The 27,130-nt window shown below is 46.7% G+C and overlaps 1 protein-coding gene across 1 annotated transcript in view; it reads left to right on the top strand.

Moving 5' to 3' along the window:
* LOC142198594 (cysteine-rich venom protein-like) overlaps positions 1-26,496 on the top strand; it is a 31,412-nt gene extending 4,916 nt beyond the window's left edge. Inside the window, exons 4-7 of the mRNA XM_075269621.1 lie at positions 13,094-13,236; positions 17,448-17,542; positions 24,436-24,527; positions 26,363-26,496. Of these exons, the coding sequence (XP_075125722.1) occupies positions 13,094-13,236; positions 17,448-17,542; positions 24,436-24,527; positions 26,363-26,496 (464 nt within the window). The remainder of the gene's footprint in view (positions 1-13,093; positions 13,237-17,447; positions 17,543-24,435; positions 24,528-26,362) is intronic.
* The last annotated feature ends 634 nt before the right edge of the window (positions 26,497-27,130 follow it).

Below are 27,130 nucleotides of genomic sequence, written 5' to 3' on the forward strand. Positions count from 1 at the left end.
GAATGCTGTACACTGGCCAATCAACGCTGGTCAATTCATTCCTATGAGAAAAAGTAAGCTCCCTTGTAACAGCAAGCTGCCAGCTCTCCCGACTTAAGATGGAGAGGAACTGCCTCCTCCACAGTCCATCTTTTAACAGTAGTAAAGCCAGCAATTGCTGCCTTTACTACTGCACCCAAGCAGGGGCCGCCTGCTGTCTGGGCCCTTGCTGCCTCCCGGCACTTGCATGGTGACAGCGGGCAGGAGAAACTCCTATCTCCTGCCTGCTGTCCCCAGGCCCTGTGCCGGCATCTGTACTAGAAGATTGAAGGACCTGAGACATGACGTCATCAAAGGTCCTTTAAACTACTAACATAGATTCCATGTATTTTGTGGGCGGAGCTACCCGGATTGTACAGGTCAGTGTACAATGGGGGGAATGGGTTATAGGCGGTGAGCAAGAGGAAGGAATGGGGGGTTCAGACTGTCAGCAAAAGGGGGACATGGGTGTGCAGGCTGTGAGCAAGAGGAAGGAATGGGGGGGGCATACTGTCAGCAAGAGGAGTACATAGGCAAGAGGGGTACATAGGTGTGCAGGCTGTGTGTGAGAACGTCTGCACCCCCATTCCTTCCTTTCTCACACACAGCCTACACACCCATGTCCCCCTCTTGCTGACAGTCTGCACCCCCAATTCCACCCTATGTGAGAAAAGAGGGGGAATTGGGGTACAGGCTGTGGGTGAGCAAGAGTGTGGTGAAATGGGGAGTCCCCCCTCCACATCACCCTCTTGCTCGCACACAGCTTGCACCCCCATTTCCCCTCTTTCTTATACACCCCCTGCACCCCATGTCACCCTCTTATTCACATACACCCTGCACGCCCATGTACCCCTCTTGGAGGGGGTCCCATGTCAAAATTTTGCCACGGGGCCCCACCATTCCTAGTTACACCACTGGATGTCATTTACGATGGAGTCTGAGTCAGGCCAGAAATCGGATTCGCATTTGGTCTGTGGAAAAATTGAGGAGTCTGAGTCAGTTGTTTGGCCTATAAGAAGATCATAATGTTGTAACTAGCACACGGTAGGTGAGGGGACACACTAAAGATCTTACATTGTTATTCCATGCTACGCCCTTTAAACTCAGCAAAAACACTATTGTTACCATTGGTTTCTTTGGTCACTTCTACATTATGGCAGGAGATGCTGCTTTATTCTTCTTAAAAGTGTCAAGTTAAAGAGAACCTGTCATATTAAAAATGTATTCCAATCTAAAGGCATGTTACAGAGCAGGAGGAGCGGTCTAGTTTGATATTGTATGCATTTTTAAAGAAAAAGATTGAATAGAACTAGTAATTTATTCCTTTAAACCTCTGCTTTTTCTATGCCTAAGGCTGGGTTCACACAGGGTTTTTTGGTCTGGAACCTGAGGCGGAGGACGCCCCAGGTTTCGGTCCAAAATATGGGTAGCTGCGACTTGATATCGGTTCAATGCATCGGCATCCAGTCGCGCACTCTGCTCCAGATTAGGTCCAAATGAATGGGCCTAGTCAGGAGGAGGGAGTGTCTTCAGGCGGAGTTGCCTCAAAGAATGAGCGTGTCCATTCTTTTTTCCGGGAGCCGGAACAAACCACCCCCGGGAAATAGAACAGACCGGCTCCCATTGATTTCAATGGGAGCTGTCTTCTTGGTCAGGAATTTGAGGCAGATACGGCCTCAAAATCCTGACCGAAATACCCCCTGTAAACTCAATCTTAGAGTCCATTGGGTGGTTTTACTCACAGACTGACCGCTATCTCAGTATTCATAGAGGGAAATAGCCCCCCCCCCCCCCCCCCGAGAACAGTTAGAACTGGTGACGTATATAAGATCCAAAGAAAAATGACCGGTCGTGCTCGCAGGCAGGTCAAAAATCTGGAACAACAACACACATTCAGATGAACGTGGAGATAGAAACTAAAGCCCAACATGTTTCGGGGGAAAAACCACCCCTTTATCAAGTGCATACAAATTACCTTCAATAAAACATAAACATCGAATCTATATATTATAATAAAAATATTTACCACAAATTTGCAGATACCAAGGTGTAGTAGTCCGAGTAATCTCAGTGAGCTCAGATTAAACCATTCAGCTCCAACTACAAGTATCCATCCCTAGTCTTGCAACATAATCATCAAATACAGCAATCTCTGTCAAGCATAGGTGATGCCCATTGAAATCACCCATCACCAATTTAAAGAACTTGTGCAGAGCTCCAAACTCGGTGCAAATTCCAGTGTCTGAATCTCAAATACAAAATGCATCGACTATAAAAAGTTGGCGTCTCTTAGACCCTTTGACACCCATGTCATTACCATATAAGCGCAAGAAACATCCCATGTGCGCTACCATAAACTACATTAGCCGGAACAGAAGAAGTTCTACTTACCATCTGTAAGGTGTGTTCAATAAGGACACCAGTATCCATCACTGTCCTCCCCTCCCTCCCTTTAAACCTCTGATTTTTCTAGAGTCCATTGGGTGGTCTTACTCAAGGACTGAGAGTAGGGTTGAGCCGACCTTGAAATTTCAAGATCGTTTTTAAAATCCGATTTCCGATCATTTTCCATTTGAACCCGATCCTGATTCCAATTCCATCAATGCAAGTCAATGGGATTTTTTTTTAATAATCGAAGATTGGATTTTAAAAACGATCCTATTCACTACACAGCATGTAGTCCAAAAATTGTTTCAATTTTTGTTTCAATTTTTGGACTCCATGCTGTGTAGTGATTAAAAAAAAATTCCTTGGCTACTTAGCCCCCCTGGTGTCCAATTACCTGCACAGATCCGCTGCCGCTCCCCGTTCTCACTCCTCTTCTCCCTTTGACATGCCTTCAGAGTGTTGTGCGTGCCCCCACTATTGTTAGAGATGATGGGATTAGGCGGGGCTTGTTGTGGCTTAGGAGAGTGTGATGCACTCACGTTTCCCCTCTCAGTATCCGCCCACACTCTCCTAAGCGACAAGCCCCGCCTTCTCCCAGCATCTCTAACAGAAGAGGAGCAAGAAGAACGGAACTGGCTGCGACAGCACTTCTGTGCAGGTAAGTTGAGCAAAGTTCACGAGTAGATAGATACTATCTACTCTTCTGCTTCGTCCCTGCTTTACTGTATACTCAGATCTTCTACATCTCAGATGTAGCAGAGTTGAGTATATGGTAAAACAGGGATGAAGCAGAAGGGTGGCAGGCTGCGGTAAATCCATAGGAATGAATGGACTCAGCCGTCCACTTCCATTCATTCCTATGGGTTTGTGCTCGCTCATCTAATACTATAGCTTTTCCACAATGATTGGCCAGTAGCCAAGCATTGTGGGAAATAACCTCCAACCTCGATCCCACCAGAAAAGATCCCGATCGCTCAACCCTAATTGACAGTTATCTCAGTCTTCATAGAGGGAAGTAAGGCCGCCCCCTGGACTTCTCAGAGAGCAGAGGTTTAAGGGGATATATTACTAGTTCTACTGAATTCGTTCTCACAGTATATGGAGAAAATTATTGGGACACTTCCACATTACACCATCAGGGGTTTTATGACTTCCCATTCTAAATCCATAGCATTTGCAACTTCCAATGGTGAGCCTCGGTACTGGTATATGAGCTGACAGTTCGTGAGCTTTGGTCACTTCATATGCCAGTATTGGGGCTCACCATCGGAGCCTTGTGAACTGCGGTTTTCACCGCATTTGTTGTTTTGTACCCTCATAAATTACTTTATAGCTCCTGATGAGCCTATATTTATAGGGAAAACGCGTCGAGCGATGTAGATAGGTTTTCATCTAGACCTGGGTAGTAGTCAGACAGGGACTAGTTGCAATAGTTATTTAGTTGAGGTTTATAGGCAAATGTACATCATTGTCCTATAATGAGTGGAGAGCGCTGGTGTGTAGCTTGGGCTGCGTCTGTTATCAGCTGACTCTGCGCTGCAGTTTATAGGCTTATGGCACCAATATCACACCTAGAGATTGATGCGGTGATACCTTTATATCCTCTATTCCTCCATTCATATTCCTTCCAAAATATTACCTACTGAGGGGGATTTAGACACACGTGTGGGGCAGTGGCGTAACTAGGAATGGCAGGGCCCCGTGGCGAACTTTTGACATGCCCCCCCCAACCGACACCGACGTCGAAGACCTCGACCGACCCCCTCCTCCGCACTCTATTATGTCCTTTAGTAAGCTCTGCACACAGTATTATGTCCATTAGTGGCGCCTTCACACAGTATTATGTCCATTAGTGGCCCCTGCACACAGTATTATGTCCCTTAGTGGCCCCTGCACACAGTATTATCCCCCATAGTGGCCCCTGCACACAGTATTATGTCCATTAGTGGCCCCTGCACACAGTATTATCCCCCATAGTGTCCCCTGCACACAGTATTATCCCCCATAGTGGCCCCTGCACACAGTATTATCCCCCATAGTGGCCCCTGCACACAGTATTATCCCCCATAGTGTCCCCTGCACACAGTATTATCCACCATAGTGGCCCCTGCACACAATATTATGTCCTTTACTGGCCCCTGCACACAGTATTATCCCCCAAAGTGTCCCCTGCACACAGTATTATGCCTCATAGTGACCCCTGCACACAGTATTATCCCCCATAGTGTCCCCTGCACACAGTATTATCCCCCAAAGTGTCCCCTGCATTCAGTATTATCCCCCATAGTGGCCCCTACACACAATAGTATGTCCCTTACTGGCCCCTGCACAAAGTATTATACCTCATAGTGGCCCCTGCACACAGTATTATCCCCCATAGTGGCCCCTGCACACAGTATTATCCCCCATAGTGTCCCCTGCAGACAGTATTATGCCCCATAGTGGCCTCTGAACACAGTATTATACCCCATAGTGGACACCCATAAACAATTATTATACTCTGGGGTCTTTCTTTTCAGACCTCAGAGTATAATAATCGGAGACCCGGGGGAATAAAAACATAAAAAATTACTGTTTCTTACCTGTCCCCGGCTCCTACGCGGTCTTCTCCGCTGCCATCCTTCTGCAGTGACGTCGGACGTCACATGACCCGGGATGCAGGCCAGGTTCATGTGACGTCAGAGACGTCAGGAAGGAGGCCTGGTAGGATCGTAGAGGTAAGTAACAGTGTTTGTTATGTTCCCTTACCTCTCCTGGTCCGCCGATCATTATACTCGGGGGTCTGCAAAGACCCCCGAGTATAAAGATAGTATTTGTGGGGCCCGCGGTGTCACTTACCGATCCCGGCCCAGCCAAGATCGGCAAGTGAATAGGGCCCGTAACGGCCTGTTAAAAAAAAATAAAAATGCAGCGGTAGTGGCTGTCTACGGGCCCCCTAATGGCCCGGGCCCTGTGCCAGCTGCCTCTACAGTAGTTACGCCCATGGTGTGGGGCTTTATCCAATCTATTAGCCCTACTCTTTGTACCCAGAATTATAGGGTACTAGTAGAATACCTGCGGCTTCGCTCACGTAAAATATGTTAAATTGTTGGCTGTGGTAGCTAAAGTAAAATTTTCTGTGTCACAGTGATATTGCCATTTTCAGAGCTACAGTATATCTTTTTTTTCCACTTTAAATTTTTATTATTTTGGCATTTTCCTAATTTGTTGTCACATTGATGTGAACAACAACTTTTCTTTAATTTCACAGTTTTTATTGATTTAACATATTCAATACATATTATGTAGTATAAACTATTACAACAATTTTTTTTAACTATTTTATCAAAAATTAAAATTTCTGCCCCTTACATAAACATATAAAACATTTATACCCAATTAACAACGTAGTACAACTCTTCCCCCCCCCCCCCCATCCAGTGTAATCTATAAGTAGTCCACGGACAAAAGAGTAAAATTGGTTTCCAGTTACACAACTATCTATTGTACAGTCATGGCCAAAAGTTTTGAGAATGATACAAATATTAATTTTTACAAAGTCTACTGCTTCAGTTGTTCTAATGGCAATTTGCATATACTCCAGAATGGTATAAAGAGTGATCAGCTTACCAGCAATTACTTGCAAAGTCAATATTTGCCTAGAAAATGAACTTTATCCCCCAAAACACATTTCAACATCATTGCAGCCCTGCCTTAAAAGGACCAGCTAACATCGTTTCAGTGATTGCTCCATTAACACAGGTGTGGGTGTTGAGGGCAGAGATGGGGGACATGAATCTGGGGGCAGAGATGGGGGACATGAATCTGGGGGCAGAGATGGGGGACAAGAATCTGGGGGCAGAGATGGAGGGACATAAAACTGGGGGCAGAGATGGGGGACATGAATCTGGGGGCAGAGATGGAGGGGGGACATGAAACTGGGGGCAGATGAAGGGTGTATATGAAACTGGGGGAGAGATAAAGGGGGGACATATAATTTACGGGTGACTGTAGGAGGATTATACTGTGTGTGGGCACATGAAAAATTAATGAGTGGGCGGAATTAACACAAAAGTGGGTGGGGCTAAATTTGCCACTGCACGCGTAGCGCGCCGCATATTTTGTCCCTCTTTCGGTTCTGCAAAAGTTGGGAGGTATGTGCATGTGCTAGCAGTGATGCTTCCTCTCCAGTGTAAATCTACTCACTCATCATGCTCATTCCCTATACGTCAAAACAGCAGCACACCGGATGGGGTATTCCTACCCCTGCGTGCAATCAGGACAGGTGGAACTTTTGCTTAATCAAGAACCTCCCCTATAAGAGGTCAGCAGACCTCCCCCACCTCGTGTTTTTTTCTGTCCTGCTGTGGGGACAGGTGGGGGGGGAGGTCTGCTGACCTCTCCCCTTGTGCGTGTGTTACTTAGCTGTGGCTAGGGGAACTGTGTGTTTCTCCTCTGGTCGGGGTCCAGGTCCGGCAGCTTCACTACTCCTGTAAGCCTGGGAATCCTCTATGCGCGCGTGCGCTTCTGGTTTGTTTTGTGCCGGCGTCTCATACTGGGGGAAGGACGCATGCGCAGTGCGTCCTCCCCTTTCGCCCGGCCACTCGCTCTCCCCACCTGTTATGGTTCTGTGTGTATATATAAAAATAATAATAAACACAACCAGAACCGCTAAGCTGCAGAGCACTGTAGCGAGATCCACAGGACCAGATGGGCAGCCATATGTCTGAATATGAACCTCCAGTTAAACTGCACTGGCAGGGATGTTGTGCGGCACCGATGTGAACAGGCTGCAACAGACTCTCTCCAGTTAACTTCACTGGGAGAGCATGCCTATGTATAGCAGTTGAGTGAAGTCAAATGAAGCCTTGTAAGGAGCACCTGCTAATTACAGCAGGGGAACCAGGCCCTAGCACATGCTTCACTCTGCTGCAAACAAGACTGCCAGGAGTTAACTTCACTCCTGGTCAGTCACACAACAAACTCCTTAAACTGCGAGGAGCTACACAGCCGTTAGACAGGGGAATAGACTACTGGTTCCCAACAACAGAGCCAAGAAATACTAACTGGTCCCTACTCAGCTCTCAAATTGACTGGAACCTGGCCCTAATCTCCTGTCTCAAAGGATTACTAGTCAAAGTGTGAGCACCGGGTGGGTGTCGGCTCACACTATTTAAAGGCTAGTCCCCGTCCAACAGGGGCAGTGGCATGACGTCACCGATCATGCTCAGTATGGCAAAAATGGCACTTAACCTCTGAGCGGCTCCAAAATGTCTGAGCATGCTCAGTGGGCCAAACGCTGGACTTAGCCTCCAGACACCTTACTGCACAACGCCGAGGGCGAGGTTTGGATTGGCCCGCAGGTAGCACTATGCGCTGGACGGAAAGCCTGTGGGACCCAATCCTAACACCGCCTCTCAGTTAGGAGGAGGGGAAATGATTTGCACATAGGTACGGGGGGGGGGGGGGGGGTAGGTTCCCCTCCTGTGTTACTAGTACATAACCAAATAAGTATGTATGTGCTGTTGCTCCCCAGGTGGGGAGGGGGCGGGGCTTCCCGAATCTTCTCCCGGGGGTGGAGGTATTTAGACCCACTCTGTTCAGAGCCTGATGCTGTTCTGGCTTCAGTGGAAGAGCTTGTGGTATTGTTGAAGGTAGTGGAGTCACCTGGGAGTCCCTAGCAAGGGGGTGCGGTAAGAGCTAATAACTGATGTACTCTTCTTTTAGATGTCTTCTTCAACTTCGCCCTCAGAAGGACAAAGAGGAAAGTCTGCGTCTAGGCGCAGACACTTACCTTGCAAGGATTGCAGGAACCCCTTGCCGGACGACTATGAATTTTCCCGGAGCCATCATTGCCGAGGGTCCCAGCCGGTGGACTCATAAATTGGCAAGGCAATGTCATGTGTCAAAGAGTTTGTAAGGGGCTCAATGTGGGAGATGAAAGAGTCTATCTCCCACTTGACCAAACGACCTCATCTGGAGCCTGCCTCTAACCCCTTTCCCTTGGAGGAAGAGTTCCACATCCTAGATGAGATTTCCTCGGATGAGGATACCGCAGGGCCTTTCGCGCTGGAAAAAATGCCGAAATTAATGAAGTTGGTACAACCGGAGAGGGGTGAGGAGGGGGACCAAAGAGGTCTAAGGTCTTTCAAAGTGGAACCCGTTGTCTCCAAATGTATGGAAACAGAATGGAAGAAGCCAGAAAGATCTTTTCAGATCTCTAAGAAATTCCGAACACTCTTCACGGTGGAAGACTCCGAATTTGATCGTTGGGGCCCTCCCCCAAGAGTCGATATGGCCATCTCCAAATTATCGAGGCGCACGGTAGTGCCATCAGAAGATGGCTCAAATCTCCAGGATGCGATGGACAGGCACGCAGAGGGTTCCCTGCGCCTGATTTATACTGCGGCATCTGCGCAGGCCTCTGTGGGGATTTCAACGGGAGAAGTCGTTCAGTTCCTGCGAAGTAATATATCTACTTTGCGTAGAGATATTGATGCAGGCGTTCCCCGTGATTATCTTTTGGCGTTCCAATCTTCCACCTCCGTAGCAGTGGATTATTTGGCAGAAGCAGCATTATATCAAGTGACGATTGTGGCAAAGGCTATGGCATTAGCTACGGCCGCAAGACGCCCCCTGTGGCTTAAGCCCTGGAGGGCAGATAATACTTCCAAATACAACTTATGTGCACTTCCATTTGAGCCGGGCAGGCTCTTTGGGAAAGAGCTGGATACCATTATGGAGGGGTTAGCAGATAGTAAGGGGAAGAGTCTTCCTCAGAGTTCTAGAGGGAGGCCTGGTCCGTCATACAGAGGGAGAGGATTCTCCAGAACATATGGATCAAGAGGTTCCTTTCAGAGGCGCCCTGGAGGTCAGGGCAGAGGAACAAATCAACGCACCACCCGGGAGCCTGAGAAGAAGAAAACTACCTTCTGACGTCTACTCCCCCCTCCCCCTGTATCCGCTCCACTCTTGCCAGTGGGAGGTCGGCTTTCCCACTTCACGGCGGTGTGGAGCCGTCACATTCAGGACCCATGGGTCCTCCAGCTCATTTATTCGGCCTACAAAATAAAGTTCACGTCTCACCCACCTGACAAATTTGTGAAAACCCACGCCTTATGTGGTCAAAAGCAGATCCTTTTGGAGAACGCCGTTCAGGAATACCTGGACAAAGGCGCTCTAGAGCCAGTGCCTCCGGCAGAGCAATCGACCGGAGTATACTCTCCAGTGTTTTTGGTACCCAAAACATCAGGAGGCTGGAGAATGGTGGTTGACTTAAGATCTCTCAACCATTGCGTCCTCAAGACCCGTTTCCGGATGGAAACTATCAGGTCAGTGATACCTTTTCTGCACCGAGGAGACAGGTTTGTCACCCTAGATGTAAGGGGCACATATCTACATGTCCCGATTTTTCCGCCACACAGAAGGTTCTTGAGGATCGGGGTTGTGCTGAACGGTACTTTGTGTCATCTGCAGTTCACAGCTATTCTGTTCGGAATATCCTTGGCCCCCCACACCTTTACAAAGGTTGTGGCCCCGGTCGTTGCAGCTCTTCGACTCCAAGGTATATTCTTTTTTTTTTTTTTTTTTTTTTAAATGTAGATTGTGAGCCCCACATAGAGCTCACAATGTACATTTTTCCCTATCAGTATGTCTTTGGAATGTGGGATGGAAATCCATGCAAACACGGGGAGAACATACAAACTCCTTGCAGATGGTTTTTTGCCCTTGGCAGGATTCGAACCAAGGACTCCAGCGCTGCAAGGCTGCAGTGCTAACCACTGAGCCACCGTGTGGCCCCTTTCGACTCCAAGGTATATTCATCGTACCGTACCTAGACGATTGGCTGTTAAAGGCTCACTCAAGGACCACCATCACCTTCCTAGAAGAGTTAGGCTGGCTTATCAATTGGCAAAAGTCAGCGGTCGTCCCCACCATCAGAATCCAGTTCTTAGGATTCATTGTGGACTCTCAGAGGATGGAGATATCTCTTCCTCACAATCGGAAGGAAAAGATTTGTCGGGCGGTGCAACATCTGGTGGTTACGCGGGAGGTTCAGGTAAGAACTGCAATGAAAGTCCTAGGTTTGATGTCAGCAGCTGCAGATGCAGTTCCATGGGCATTATGGCATATGCAACCACTACAGAACGAGATCCTCAAGGTATGGAGCCGCAGCCCCTCAGGGCTGAAGAAGCCTATCCAGTTGTCCATCAGTACCCGTCGATGACTGCGATGGTGGTCCCTATTGAAAAACGGGATGTCCACGGTTCAGCCCGACTGGACCGACTGGACCCTGTTGACAACAGATGCCTCCCTCCATGGCTGGCTGGGGAGCGTATCTGGGGGAGACCCTGGCACAAGGGACATGGAGCCGAAGGGAGACTGCTCAGTCATCAAATTGGTACGAGTTATGCGCAGTTTACCGAGCCCTGCTATACTTCGCCCAGTATCTGCGCGGCAAGGCGGTCAGAGTCAGGGCGGACAACGTCACAATGGTCAAGCAGGGAGGGACGAGATCCGCCTCCCTCCTCAAGTTAACAGATCGGATTTTCGCCTGGGCGGAGGAAAATCTAAGCCACCTCAGTGCGGTGCACATAAGGGGACATCAGAATGTGCTGGCAGACCAGCTCAGCAGGGGAGAAACAGTGTCGGGCAAGTGGTTCCTGAACCAGGAGGTCTTTCATCAGTTGACTCGGATGTGGGGTCTCCCGAGGTGGATCTGATGGCCACCCAGTACAATGCCAAGGTGGAGAGGTTCTGTTCCCTCTACCAGGAGGACAACCCCTTGGCAGTAGATGCCCTTTCAATACCTTGGAGATTCAGGCTGGCATACATTTTCCCTCCACTTCCCATGGTTTCGAAGGTATTGGCCAAGATCAGACAGGACCAGGTATCGGTGATTGCCATCATACCGTTCTGGCCGAAAAGGGCATGGTTTACCCACCTCATACAGATGAGTCGAGGGAACTACTGAAGACTTCCACTTCTTCACAACCTGGTAACCCAAAACAAGCAGCTCTGCCAGGACCTGAAGAGGTTCATCCTGACAGCCTGGAGGTTGACCACACCCTATATGGACATGAAGGATTGTCACAGGCCGCACGGACAACACTGGCCTGCTCAAGGGCAGATTCTACAAATAGAAGCTACATGAGGATTGGTAGAATTTACCAGCAATGGTGCACAGAGAATCAGCATGCGATACCAGCTATACTGTAGAGTCGGTATTAGAGTTCATGCAAAGCGGGCTGGAGAAAGGCCTCACCCTGGCAACATTAAAAGTGCAAGTAGATGCCCTTTCAGCCGTATTAGGGATGAGATTGTCTCAAGATCCGTTGGTGAGTCAATTCTTAAGGGAGGGGGAGGGAGGAGGGGGGGGGGGGCGCTAGGCTCCGACCTACCGTCCAGGTCCCAATCCCCCAATGGGATTTAGCTACGGTACTGCAGGGGCTCTGTGGGGCTCCCTTTGAACCACTACAAGAGGTAGGACTCAAATTCCTCTCCTGCAAAGTGGCATTTCTTCTAGCCGTCACATCGGCTAAGCGTACTGGAGAATTACAGACTTTAGCGGCATCTGAGCCATATTTGCTATTTTTTCTAGACAGGGTATAATTGAGATATCTTCCGAGGTTTATGCCAAAAGTCCCGTCAAGGCAGAATATTAATCATATAATTACCCTACCCATGTTTTTTCCGTCCCCCACCTCTCAGGAGGAGGACAGGTGGCATTCCCTGGATCTAAAGAGGTGCTTACAAATCTATCTGGAACGCACTAGAACCTTCAGGAGGGCAGAAAATCTTCTGGTAAATTTTTCCGGTAGATACAAGGGGTATAGAGCAGGGGTCCCCAAACTGCGGCCCGAGGGCCACATGCGGCCCGCCAAGCACTTCTGTCTGGCCCTGCCGACAACGCCGGCAGGCGTGCATTTATAATGAAGCTCCTGGGGAGCTTGGTCCAGGCCATGGAGCGCACTTCACTTTACCTATTGGAGGACACCGCTCCCGATGTTTGTGCGACCTGCTCTGCCTCCGGCCCACTGTTTAAAAAGTTTGAGGACCCCTGGTGTAGAGCCTCTAAAACAACATTGGCGAGATGGATCAAGGAGGCCATCTCTCAAGAATTCAGTACTCAGGGTCTACTTCCACCTGAGTTTGTAAGGGCACATTCTACCTGAGCAGTTGCCACGACATGTGCACAGAGAGATTCTATCTCCCTGGACCAGATGTGCGCGGTGGCAACCTGGAGTTCCCACCTAACCTTTGTGAGGCATTACAGGCTAGACAATTTTAGCGCAGAGGCAGTCGCCTTCGGTCGCTCAGTGTTGACTTCAGTTTGTCAGGAAGTCCCATCCTAGGGGGGGGGTTTCTTGCTACCTCCCTATCCATTGTGCTGCTGTTTTGATGTATGGGGAATAGAGGATTATGTAGATAATCTGTTTTCCCACAGTCCAAACAGCAGCACAAGGCTCCCTCCCTGTATTTTTATGTTAATTTTGTGAAGGATTTCGGAAGTTTTTTCTTTATAACTAACACGAGGGGGGGGGGGGGGGTCTGCTGACTTCTTATAGGGGAGATTCTTGATTAATTAAAAGTTCCACCTGTCCTGATTGCACGCAGGGGCAGGAATACCCCATCCGTTGTGCTGCTGTTTGGACTATGGGAAAACAGATTATCTACATAATTCTCCATTCCCTTTGTATTTTTGAAGACAACCCTTGCGGAGAAAATATTGCGATATCACCATTTCCTGTCCCGTGGAGAAATATCATTACAATCTGGGATAATGAGAAGTATAACTTCACCTATGGAGGAGGTGCTAAAAATGGGACGGTTACTGGACACTACACTCAGGTGAGCATCGCTGTATCACTTCTCATGTGTCTAATTTATGTTATATATTGATATTGATAAGTGTCAATACTATTATATGATGTCAGGAGACCTCCTAGATTGCTGTTATGGTTGAAGTACATTTACCTCACCGATATTTCAGCTAGTAAGACTGGATTCACACCTGCGTTAGAGTCTCCTTAAAGGGATCCAATCATTGGAATCCCATTTTTTCTCCCTAACACGTAGGAATAGCCTTAAGAAAGGCTATTCTTCTCCTACCTTTAGATGTCTTCTCCGTGCCGCCATTCGGTAGAAATCCCAGTTTTCTTCTATATGCAAATGAGTTCTCTTGCAGCACTGGGGGCGGTCCCCAGCGCTCAAACAGCATTGGGGGCGTCCCCAATGCTGCCTGAGAAATCTCTAGCAATGCCTCTATCTTTGTCTGGAACGCCTTTCTCCGCATCTTCTTCCGTCCTGGGTTTCAAACTTCTAGGCATGCGCAGTCGGCTCTTCCATCAGGCCTCAAGCAGAGTCGACTGCGCATGCCCATGGCCATTTTCTTGTGGCCGCTTACATCAACTTACTGTGTAAGCGGCACAATGTATGGCCTCCTCATGCTACTGCTGCAATCCCACTGTTCCATTGGGTCACTGTATGGTCTCATAAGACTGCTGCAACCTGCAGACTCTGCCACTGGGTCACTGTATGGCCTCCTCATGCTACTGCCATTCAATGACCTAGTGGCAGAGTGGGGAGGTGGCAGTGGCATGAGGAGACCCTACAGTGACCAGTGGCAAAGAGTGCAGATTGCAGCAGCCTTACGAGGCCCTACAGTGATCCACTGGCAGAGTGTGCAGATTGAAGCAGCCTTATGAAGTCATACAATGACCCAGTTGCAGAGTGTGGAGGTTGCAGTAGCAATGGGAAATCCATACAGTTCCCAGTGACAGAGTGAGGAGGTGGAAGCAACGTGAGGAGGCCATAACATTAAGGTTACACATGGGAGTACCTCTATCCACTTGGATCATCAAGAAATCGTTTATTGATTTTTCTCTGTTCATATAGTCGATCCAACATATGGAGGGTTGAATTCCAATGGGTGGAAACATTGCATATCAGCCTATGTTGTAGGAGGCTGTTCTCCCACTGCATCTCAAGCAGGGTGTGCTTGCCGGTATATGAGTGGCCATACAGTGACCCAGTGGCAGAGAGCGGAGGTGGCAGCAGCATAAGTAGGCCACAGAATAGCTAGTCAATATAATGCGTTGGTAGCAATAACCTTTGGAGGCCATATAGACGATAGGAAGGACACACAGTTTCCATAGGCTGAGGTGGTGGAGCCTTGACTGCCTGAAATGGGTTGTGTGCCACTGGGTGATGCAACGTTTTCTATAGCAGGCTGGACCACCACATTGGAGCCACTGCTCCTCCGGGCCACTTTATGATGATGATGCTTCATATGTTGACACAGGGCTTTGGTGCCAACATTGGCACCTTGGCCATGCTTCACCTTCTGCCCACAGATCGAACATATGGCCATATTCACCTCCCCTGCAGCTTAACAAAAAAACTGCCACACCGTCGAGAGGGTGTTTTTACTCCAAACACTCTACACTAAGCGACTGCTACCGCCACTGCCTCCACGAACCCCTGCACCTCTGTTTTCTGGGCAGGTAGGCTGCTACAAAGTAGGTAGTCTATCCGGGCCCGTTTTGCACCTGACGTCTCTCTGCTGCCACCCTGCTGACTCTGCTGCTGCCTCATGTTTGCACTGCCACCCTCTTCTCCCCATTGAAGATGAAGACGCTACATCAACTGGCTCCCAAATGCAATTGGCTACAATGTCATCCACTAATGTCTTCAGGTCACGAATGTCTTCCTCAAGGTATGAGTAATGTGCAGCAGTATACTCTGAATACAATTAAATACCTTTAAAATAATACCCAACTATTAAATACCTTTAAAATAATAGTGTGAATAACAGGTAACTGTGGATATTGGTGGCTAAGAATTATTGATTTTTGCCGCAGCTGTATTTAGAAATGGCTTGTAATTGTATACTTGGAACACAATGGCTAATGAGCCCCCAATTTTTTTTCCCACTATTGAATGCCTTTAAAAAAGTGTGAGAACAGCTAAATGCTGGTATTAGTGAATGATAATTCACTGTTTATGCTGTAAAAGGCTTGTTGTGTTCCACCTTGAACAAATAGGTATAAGTAATGAGCATCTGTATAGCCGCAGTGATCGCTAAATTGTGTATTAAGTTTTTTTCTGTTAAAGGGATTTTCCCATCTCCTTGTTTCAGCTTTGCCTGCAATGTCTGCTTCTCACTTCATTTCTCCTCCCTCCCCCCACCTGCTGAACAGGACACACAATCCTCCTGCAGATTAGATATTATGCAGATGCTTGTACAGAACAGAATCAGTGTTATCTGTGTGTTTACAAAGAGAGATAACAGACTTGATGTTACGATCACCAGGATAACTAAAAAAAAAACAAACTAATAAACCACAAACCTACGGAGCCCTACTGGACTCTGAACCGCAGAGCTAACCTGGTGTGAGTATCACTGCCGGGCTACACCACCATCTGGGTGTTCTCTGTAAACTTCACAGAGGCCGCCTCTGCCGCACAGACCAGCCGCTAAAGGAATTAGAGTCTAACCGATACACTTGTGCTAGACTGAGACAAACTAAGACTGTGTGCTCCCAGGTCCTTCACTGAGCCGCATCTAACTGCAGCTACCTGCTGTTGCTTTACTAGCCAGGTAGCTGACATGCTGTTGAAGGAAGTTTCCCACACCCTGCTGTGGTAAAGCAACGTGCAGACACCGGACATAGCGCACTGGTACGCTACACTAGAACACAGTGGTCCTGTACCACCTACTGGTCCTACCTATACTAAAGGCAGCTTGCTGCCCAAACTAACTTCTGCACACACATATCATATTTTAGAAATGAGCCTAGGGCAGCGGGAGGAAGGGTGGTCCCGATCAGCCAGCCTAGCTGCCTAAGCCGGGTGCTCATTGGTTGACACCACTGTCAGTTAAAAAGACTGACCACGACCACCGGCTGCAAAGGACTTAACCCCTGCTAAGCAGGACAGCCAGTAACAAGGAGAGGGTGACAGCCGGCAAGATGCTACAACAGAAGAATGGGCTGCGACCCAACCCCTTGGCCGCAGCTGCCGTACTATCCTAACACTTGACTTTATCAGCAAAACTGCAATTAACTGAACAGATTGCCCTGCTGGCACTCAGTAAGTAACTATCTCCCAGGTCCTTGGTTATAGCAATGCTGTGTAAACAATGGAAGGAATAAGGTCACATTGCAGGCAAAGACAGCAGAATTTCTAAAGCAAAAATATTGAAAAATAATCTGGCGCCCGTATGAAGAGCCTTGAGAAAGACTTAAGAGGATCGCTCAAACAGCACTGGGGGCGTCCACAATGCTGCTAGAGAACTCTCTCCAGTGCCGCCTCCATCTTTTTCAGGAACGTCCTCTTCATCCTCTTCTTCCGGCGCAGGTCTCATACTTCTAGGCTTCGGGCAGAGCAGACTGCGCATGCCCACAGTCCACGAGAAAATTTTGGTTTACAATACTGGGTAAGCAGTCATTTTCTCGTGGCCTGTGGGCATGCTCAGTCTGCTCCGCCCGAGGCCCGATGCCTAGAAGTTTGAGACCTGCACCGGAAGAAGAGGATGAAGAGGACATTCCTGACGAAGATGAAAGTGGCACTGGAGAGAGTTCTCTAGCAGCATTGGGGACTCCCCCAGTGCTGCGAGAGAACTAATTTGCATACCGACAAGAAGCGGGATTCCTACAGAACAGCGGCGCGGAGAAGACAACGAAAGGTAGGAGGTGAAAATCCTTTCTTAAGGCAATTCTGATGTGATACTAAGAAAAAAATATATGATGATATGATCCCTTTAATATATAAGTGCTGCTCAATAGCACTACCACTTCTCCAGAATGGGGGATTTAATTCTCAGTATCTGATCAATTTCCCCTTGCCCTGACTAGAATTTAAGTCAAGAGCTGTACCATCAGCTTAATTCAGCCGAAATGGTATATTCCAATTAATACAATACAATTCAACTATAACATGTGTTAAAATGCAAATTCACATATAATAGCTGTAGATAAATCAGTTCTTTACTCACTGGGACTCTACAACAGTGCAATGCTATAGTCAATGTTCAATGTTTTTACTTTTCTCCTCCACAGATTTCTGCAGCTAATACCTTTATATGTGGATGCGCAGTAACAAAATGCGTAAAAGAAATGGATTATTATTTCTATGTCTGCAATTATTATACTGCGTAAGTATTATTCTCATTATTTTTATACCCATAGTTACAAGGCTATGTTCACACTTTTAACTTACAATAGCTCAAAATTAGTTCCAATTAGTGATGAGCAAACCTCTCAAGATTTGTTTAGTTTCGAATCTGGGTGCTTCAATCTAAAGTTTCAATTTTGTTTCAGGATGAATAAGTTTGGTATGAACTACAGCTTAAATTGGCTTTAAACAGAGTGTAAAATACTCTTAGGGCTCCTAGGAACCTATCTATAAAACATAGTGTAAAATACTCTTAGAGCTCCTAGGAACCTATCTATAAAACATAGTGTAGAATACTGTCAGGGCTCCTAGGAACCTATCTATAAAACATAGTGTAGAATACTGTCAGGGCTCCTAGGAACCTATCTATAATACATAGTGTAGAATACTGTCAGGGCTCCTAGGAACCTATCTATAAAACATAATGTAGAACACTGTCAGGGCTACTAGGAACCTATCTATAATACATAGTGTAGAACACTGTCAGGGCTCCTAGGGACCTATCTATAAAACATAGTGTAGAACACTGTCAGGGCTCTTAGGAATCTATATATAAAACATAGTGTATAACTGTTAGGACTGTGCGGAAACTGCGGCCGAGGGGTCGGGTCGCAGCCCGTCTCTCTGCGGTAGCGTATTGCCGCCTGTCACTCCCTCCTTGTGCCGGCAGTCAGGTTTAGCAAGGGTTAAACCCTCTTGCAGCCGGAGGTTGTGGTCAGGCTGTGACTGGCAGTCGTATCGACCAATCACCTCCGCCTTGGGCAACTGGCTTGGCCGAAAGTGGACCGCCCTTTCCCTTTATAAAGAGGGAGGTTCCTCAGCCTGCTGCCCTAATGTCAATTCACAAATGCACTGCCTGTGCTTAGGCTAGCTAGCTAGTTAGAAATTTAGTTAGGCAGAATTGTAGTTCAGGTAGAACTCTATTTCTAAAAACTTTAAGTTGGTAGCTGCTAGGTGTGCCTCAGGAAGCCACTGTGTGAACACTAGCTAATTGTGGACAGTCTAGCACAGGAGTGCTGTCTAGACTGAGTCCTTTTGCGGCTGCTCTGACCTACACAGGCCGCTGTGATTTAACAGAACGAACTAGGGTGTGTAGAGGGATGGCAGTGGCGTCTAACTGTCAGACGCTGTTCACACCAGTGCGCTTCTGTGGTCCAGAGCCCAGCGGGCTCCTTTGGGTTTAATTTTTTTTTTTTTTTTAATAAACCCAGCAAACCATAACAATAACACTGACAGGGGTCCTAGGAACCTATCTATAAAACATAGTGTAGAACACTGTCAGGGCTCTTAGGAATCTATCTATAAAACATAGTATAGAACACTGTCAGAGGTCCTAGGAACCTATCTATAAAACATAGTGTAGAATACTGTCAGGACTCCTAGGAACCTATCTATAAAACATAGTGTAGAACACTGTCAGGGCTCCTAGGAACCTATCTATAAAACATAGTGTAGAACACTGTCAGGGCTCCTAGGAACCTATCTATAAAACATAGTGTAGAACACTGTCAGGGCTCCTGGGAAGCTATCTATAAAACATAGTGTAGAATACTGTCAGTGCTCCTAGGAACCTATCTATAAAACATAGTGTAGAACACTCTTAGGGCTCCTAGGAACCTATCTATAATACATAGTGTAGAATACTCTTAGGACTCCTAGGAACCTATCTATAAAACATAGTGTAGAATACTCTTAGGACTCCTAGATACCTATCTAAATAACATAGTGTACAGTGGCTTACAAAAGTATTCATACCCCTTCAACATTTTCTTACCTTACAACCACAAACTTAATGTATTTTCTTGAGATTTATTATTATTATATTATATATATTATATTTATTATAAAAATAAAATTATACTGGCCAAGCTCCTTAAAGTGTGGGGCATTAGGGGGGTATATTAAAGCGGTTTTCCATGCATATTTTTTTTTATGGTCTATACTCAGGTTAGGCCATTAAATACCTGATCAGTAGGGAGCTGACACCTATCACAGGGACCAATGAGCTGTATGGAGCCAACTCCATAGCCAATCCTGTACAGAATACAGGGCAGGAAGCAGAAAGTTCTGTCCACTGTATATTAGCCGACATCTGCACTGAATCTCAGTGCATATTGAAATCAGTGGGAGCAAAGCTGTAGTTCCTCCAGAGTGACCATGGGCCTCTTGGCTGCTTCTCTGACCAGTGATCTCCTTGCTTGATCTGTTAGTTTAGGTGGACGGTCATGTCTTGATAGGATTGCAGTTGTAGAATACTTTTTCCATTTTTGGATAATGATTTTACAGTGCTCCTTGGGATGCTGAAAGCTTGGGATATATTTTTATAACCTAACCCTGCTTTAAACTTCTCCATAATGTCAGGGTCTGTAGTTGCTAGGTGGGGTGGCATAGACGCGCAAGTCCAGTTTTTTTTTTTTTGTCCAAACCAATAGTAGAGTTTTATTTTCACTCAAAAAGGTAGTGCAGCAACAAATGGAAACAATACAAAAATAAATACCTGCCCGGCTAGGCTCTAACTAAACATAGAATAGGTTACCTCACCTAGAATAACAGAAATCCAAAAAGCCAGTAGAATCATTCAGGACACAGCTCCAAAAAACGACCTCTCTGTTTGGCACTCCAGCCAAGCTCTGCCAAAGATCTGCTGCTGGAGTTGACTTCTTAAGCCTCCTAGACGAGGAGACTCTCAACAGCTGAGTCACTGCTGGATCATCCCCAAAGTGTGGACTGGAGGGGGATGGAATGACAGGTCCCACTACCAAACCTACCTGTCATTCCCAAAAATACAGCCCAATACTTAGCACTTACCTAAATGCTCAGCAGACGAAAGTTGTCTGTTGAGAACAAACATTCCTGGAGTTTTCTCATCTCACCCACCTGAGTAGTCTCGGTAAGATGTACACCCCCCTCCATTACCTGACCAGCCATCGGCTTGCAATAAGTTTATCTCTGGCCTTTATGGTGAGTTCCTTGGTCTTCATGATGCTGTTTGTTCACCAGTGTTCTCTAAGAAACCACTAAGGCCTTCACAGAACAGGTGTATTAATACTAAGACTAAATTAAACACAGTTGGACTCTATTAACTCATTAAGTGACTTCTGAAGACCATTGTGTTCACTGGATTTTATTTAGGTGTATCAGAGTACACAGAGCTAAATACTTTTGCATGTCACTTTTCAGATTTTTATTTGATTAAAATTCTGAAAACCATTTACTATTTTCCTCCAACTTCACAATTGTCTGCTACTTTGTGTTGGTCTATCACTTAAAATCCCAATAAAATATATATGTTTGTGGTTATAAGGTGACAAAATGTGAAAAAAAGTTCAAGGGGTTTGAATTGATTTGCAAGACACTGTAGATGTGGCCTTTAACCTTTATTCAAATTTTTATCAGAGGCAAAACAGTGAAAAAAAACGTGGTTTGACACTTGATTTTTTTTCGCCACAACATTTTGTTTTTAAAGCAGCAGACACTCTGACTAGAGATGAGCGAGTAGTATTCGATTGAATACTACGGTATTCTAAATATCCGTACTCGATTGAAGACTACTAGCTATTCACAGTAAATTTTCGATTCAGAGCCAGCGTTGATTGGCCGAATGCTATACAGTGTATAGCATTCGGCAAATCAACGCTGGTTCTGCGGCAGGCTCGTCCTTGCTAGTCAGGAGAGCTGGCAGCTTGCTGTTATGAGGGAGCTTACTTTTTCTCATAGTAATGAATTGACCAGCGTTGATTGGCCAGTGTACAGCATTCGGCCAATCAACACTGGTTCTGCCGGAGGCTCGTCTGTGAGGGGGCGGAGTCTAAAATCGGACCACACTGGAGACTGCTGTGGTCCGATCTTAGACTCCGCCTCCTCAGACGAGCCTTCGGCAGAACCAGCGTTGATTGGCTGAATGCTGTACACTGGCCAATCAACGGTGGTCAATTCATTCCTATGAGAAAAAGTAAGCTCCCTCATAACAGCGAGCTGCCTGCTCCTAGCAAGGACGAGCCTGCTGCAGAACCAGTGTTGATTTGCCGCAGGGTTTGAAAAATGCCTGCAGGTTTCCGTTTCCTGCCCATTTTCGGGCAGGAAACGGAAGCCTGCAAAACGGAGACCTGGGGCGCAGATGTGAACGAGCCCTAAGGAAGATACATCTGATATCTCAGATACATTTCACATTGTCAAATGGCAATGTTTTGAATCCATTTTTAACAGATTTTCATTAAATTGTTTTTCAAATTTTCCAAAAATGTTGCTCTTTAACAAACCGCAATTTGGGTGCATTGCGTCACATGAATCCAGCAAAGTGGCTATTTTAGGAAGCAGGGAAGGTGTGTAAAATCATGAAACCTTTCCTGTGCCCTGTTTCAGCATCATCCAGTGTCCGCTTCCTTCCTGGGCCATGCCATGCAGAGGATCAGCTAGAGAAAGGAGGACATCATCCGCATAAAGTCCAATCTTATGCTGCTGATGGCCAACATTAATCCCCACAATCTGCTCCTTAGCCCTAATACTTTCCGCCAGTGGCTCCATCACCAGAGCAAATATGATAGGCGAAAGGGGACAGCCCTGTCAGGTACCATTGCAACTGCGAAACGGGTCAGACAGGAAACCGGAGGATAACACCCGCGCCGATAGGCAGTAGTACAGAGCCATTATTGCAGCCTTAAATACTTTGCCCAAGCCAAAAACATCCAAGAGATGATCCAGATAGCCTCAGTGGACTCTATCAAAGGCTTTTTTGGCTCTCTGAATAAGATTGATAAACGATGAGAAAAAATTCCAAAAAGGATTCAAACAAAGTTTGAAGGATCTGCAGCTCAGAGGAGGTTAAAACTCAAAAAAACTTTATTTCATACTTTTAAAAGGACTCACCCCAAGTGGGTGAATACATTCAGAGGTTTAACAACAGAGCATAGTGAGAAAAAGATAGAAAAATGTGGAAATAAAACCAAAAACCGCTGACGCGTTTCGGGACAGATTTTTAGTGTCCCTTAATCATAGCGGAATACAGCCTCTTGATACAGATTGATAAACCTACAGGTGCCATCCGGAGCCTGTCTGCCCATGACTAATCCCACCTGGTCTTGTTTAACTAATTGGGGGAGCAGATGCACTAGACGCTCTGCTAGAATCTTGGCGTATAATTTTACGTCCACATTTAGTAAAGAAATGGGTCTGAAATTAGCAGGCTTACCAGGGGCTTACAAAGTTTAGGGAAGGTGATCACAGTGGTGGCCAGCATCTCCTCCGGGAGCCTCTGCTCCTTCACAGCCCTACGGAACACATTCAGCAAGTGTGGTGCCAGTATTGAAACATATTTCTTATAGTATGCCCCAGAGAATCTGTCCGGGCCGGAGAATTTCAGTGGCTTCAGGGAGGCGACTGCCTGCAAGGGGTCAGGCTGGAGGACGACTGCTGGTCAGAAGGAGGGAGAGCAAAGAACTCTGTTAACTTTCTGGGAACTTTGGATGCAGAGGATTTCCTCCTAGACATGTCTGCAATGTAGCAAAAAATCAGCTTGGAAACCGGATAATCAACAGGCTTCAGATAGCAGGCTGAGGTGACAAAATGTGGGCTTGGGTGCAGTGAGCCACAGTGGACAGACCGATGAAGAATTCAGTTAAACATAGTGCCAGTCCATCATATAGTAGACAGAGCCATGCAGGTCCTAGGCTGTTGTGGATTCATATAATACGTGCTGTAGAGCAAGACAGGAGGGGGAGCCGGGATGGGGGGAAGGCAAGGAGCCCCCCTGATGTTGGAGTAGGGGCTCAACACTCCCTTCGCCCTGCTGAAATCACTGCCAGGAGGAACTATCCAAGTGACCAGGCAAGGTTGGCAAACAGTCCAGGGAGGAGCAGCAATGTTCAACCTTATGTGGCATTCCCAGATATGGGTGTTAGTGAGATGAGTAAAGGAAGATAGGGGACCTGGGGTACTTACTGTTATTCGCCAGTAAGTGAAGGATTTCCCACAGGTAAGAGAGGAGAAGAGGGATCCTCTGTATATGATGCAGTGTGCACCCTGGGGATGTAAAAAAGTGTCGGTATAATGCTGGTGCAGGGCCCAAGATGGCAGTCCTAGTGGTTTTGGTGGCTAAAAGTAGTCTGCAGACTTGTACAGGGGCCCTGAGGTGACGGAGAGGAGCTGAGTGCGACCATTGCAGGGGGAACCAGGACCGGAAACAGCCGTAGGGCAATAGAAGGTGGTCCTGCAGGTCGGCAGCTAGAAGAGATGCCGGGTATGTAGTTGGCCGCAATATTCCAAGATAGTGGCCGTGGCTCCAAAAGTAGGCCTCACAGCAGACTGGGCAGGCAAACGGCTCGAGGAAGATATGAGAGGTGCATGCAGGGACAGGCAAGGGCGATAGGGTGGATGAGAGTCACTCTGCCGCAGAGAGTAGGCCACAAGAGTCCGGGCGGGTCCGGGATCCAAGATGGCGGCCGGGCACCGAGCGGAAGGTAGGCTGCAGTGTGTAGAACACCACAAATCTATGTCAAAGCAAGTCCAGAGAACCCCTAATACTGACTGAGGTTTGGGGGAGAGCCTCGGGGTCAGTCGGTAGCTGATAAAGTCCAGATGACTCCGAGAAACAGTAGATTAAGGGAGTCATACAAGGAGCACAGGAGAGTGCGTCCGGTCCCTTGGAAGGCTAGCCACGCCCCCCCCCCCCCACACACACCCACACACACACACACACACACACACACACACACACACACACACACACACCTCACTGTAAATCTTTCAGCAAAAAAACACCCCATTTCAAGTGGCTTTTAACAATGGTGCAATTCAGACAAACCTGCAGGACATAGCCTAAGGTTTACAGTAATACATGTATAAATAGTTGTATCATTTAACCTTGTTTTCTTTCAGAGGAAATCGACCAGGAAAAGAGGCTTATCCATATACTAAAGGAGAACCGTGCAGCCTTTGTGATACAGCTTGTGATGGCAACAATCTCTGCAGTAAGTATAACACCTTGTGCGCCCACAGTACACCCTGGGCCCACACCCCAATGCTGTTATTGGGTTATCTTCAATCGTAAAGTTATCATAAATCCAGCAGTGCCATTATAAGCAGAAGCACAGAACAGAATCCATACTTCTAAAGATACTGTATAAATATTACATTTTATTTGCAATACCCCATTTAGCCACATGGAGCGCTGCTAGTTAAAACTGTACCGTCAACTTGTAGCAGATGTTCATACTAAACATAGGTTGTCCAGGTGTTAATAATGTGTATTGTATTTTTGACTTGCAGCACACCATGTGGCCAGGCATGGTATTACAAGTACTCTTTTTAAAGGAAATTTATCATTAGAATCCCTTTTTTCAGTACTACCATGTCGAAATAGCCTTAAGAAAGGCTATTCTTCCCCTACCTTTAGAATTCTTCTCCACACTGCCGTTCCGGTGATATTCCCAATTTTCTTCGTATGCAAATAAGTCTGCAAACTGCACTGGGGCGGTCCCCCTGCACTCAAACAGCACCGGGGTGTCCCCTTTGCTGCTTGAAGACTCTTCTTCTTCTACATCCTCCTGCATTTTCTTCCGGCGACACTGCTCACCGGCATCCAACACGTAAGTGATGCCAGTACAGAGCTTCTAAGCATGCTCAATATGCTCTGTACTCTGTGGAACTACATGTAGAACTACATGCGCAGTACGCTCAAGGAGCGGCCACAGAAAAATGGCCGACCATCAGAGCCGACTGCGCATGTCTTGTCGGCCATTTTTCAATGACCACAAAATGAGTGAACACAGTCTCACCGGAAGAAGGCTCAAGAGGGTGCGCACAGCTGTAGAAGAAGGGCGTCGCTGGAGAGTATTCAGACAGCAGACCTGTGCTGTTTGAGTGCAGAGGAACCCACCCCCTGTGCTGTCTAGAGACTCTTTTACATATGGAGAAAATCGGGAATATCACTGGAACGGTGCGGCGTGGAGAAGAATAGCCTTTTCTTAAGGCTGTTCCGACGTGGTAGTCCTGAAAAAAGGGATTCTAATGAGAGTCTATTTAATGCAATCCACCTTACTGCCACTCTTTTCACTGACCTCTGCACATGCTCACAATACTCTCCGATAAAGTTTCTGAGATTTCTTATGTCCATGTAGCTGCTGTTCTTTCACTGCAGTTCAATACACGTAAGGGTATCCACCTCAAAACCCTGATTAAAGAGACCGCTCCCATTGAAATCAATGGGAGCCACTCAGGAGTTTTTTCCGGGAGAAGCGAGATCTCATCCGCTCCGGATTAGGCGCAATGAATGGGACTAGTCCAGAAGAGGGAGTATCTTCAGGCCGAATCTTGAGGCATCTCGGCCTGAAGATACTCCCTCCTCTGGACTAGTCCCATTCATTGTGCCTAATCCGGAGTGGAGTGCGCGGATGGATGCAGGTGCAGTGCACCGGCTTTCAGTTTTGGCTACCCGGCTTCCGCCTCAAGTACCGATCCAAAAAACCTCATGTAAACTTACCCGAAAAGAGTTGGGACCCCTAGAGCAGCTCTCTGTCCTGACTCAATATGCCCTAAAAAAGGACTCAATGTGCCCTAAAGGAGGACAAAGTGGTCGAATTGGGACCCGAAAGACGGAGAGCCTGTCCGCTAAAAAAAAGTAGTTACCCGCGGACACCTGAGGATCCCATAAACTATAATGCAGGACTGGTATTAGGCAGGATCTGAAGTTTTATTCTTGGAGGCACCTCAAGGCAACAGTGGTGATTCTTGAAGATGTTCAATAAGCTACATTATCTATAGGATCTGTACTGTAATAAAGATTCTTTTGTTGTGTTTTGTACAGAAAATTACTGTGAACATCAAGATGACTATCAAAATTGTGGCGAGGCGATAGAGCGCAATGTGTGTGATCATCCAGTTATGTTAAAAAATTGTACTGAAACCTGTCTATGCAAAAGGAAGAAAAAGAAAACATAATCTCAATGTTTCACTTGGCTCGCTCTGTCTTCCTGCTGCTTTGTATATTCCATTTATAGGTCTGTAGCAAAGCTATGTGACCAATGTAGTGACAGATTGCCGAATAAACAGTATATATTGGCGCTAGAAGTCACTGTCGGCATGTTCTTCTTTTATCCTGTTCGGTCGGTTGCGGTCATGTCCTTACACATCCCTTCCCTACCTATAATATTCATGTATCTTATATCTTGTTTTAAATTCTTATTTTAATGTATCTTATATCTGACTCAAGTGCATGGTCCCGTGTTGTAGTTTCCTTGTACAAGGGTAAAGTAAACCAGAATCATCAGTGTGCGGGCTAAAATCACCAAGGAGGAAAATCTGTAGTTCTAATGGTGTCAGCAGGGTCCTACAGTGTTGTACAGGATGGTATGTTATGTCCATTAGTAGGTATATAAATGATGGATTGAACTAATCCTACATTCACACGATAGAAGTGCAAAATGGCTGGGAAAACCATCCATTAGAGATGAGCGAGTAGTATTCGATCGAGTAGGTATTCGATCGAATATTACGGTATTCTAAATACTCGTACTCAATCGAATACCACTTGCTATTCGAATGGAAAAATTTGATGCAGAACCAGCGTTGATTG

This window comes from Leptodactylus fuscus, chromosome 3 (genome assembly GCF_031893055.1).
Source record: "Leptodactylus fuscus isolate aLepFus1 chromosome 3, aLepFus1.hap2, whole genome shotgun sequence".
NCBI lineage: Eukaryota > Metazoa > Chordata > Amphibia > Anura > Leptodactylidae > Leptodactylus > Leptodactylus fuscus.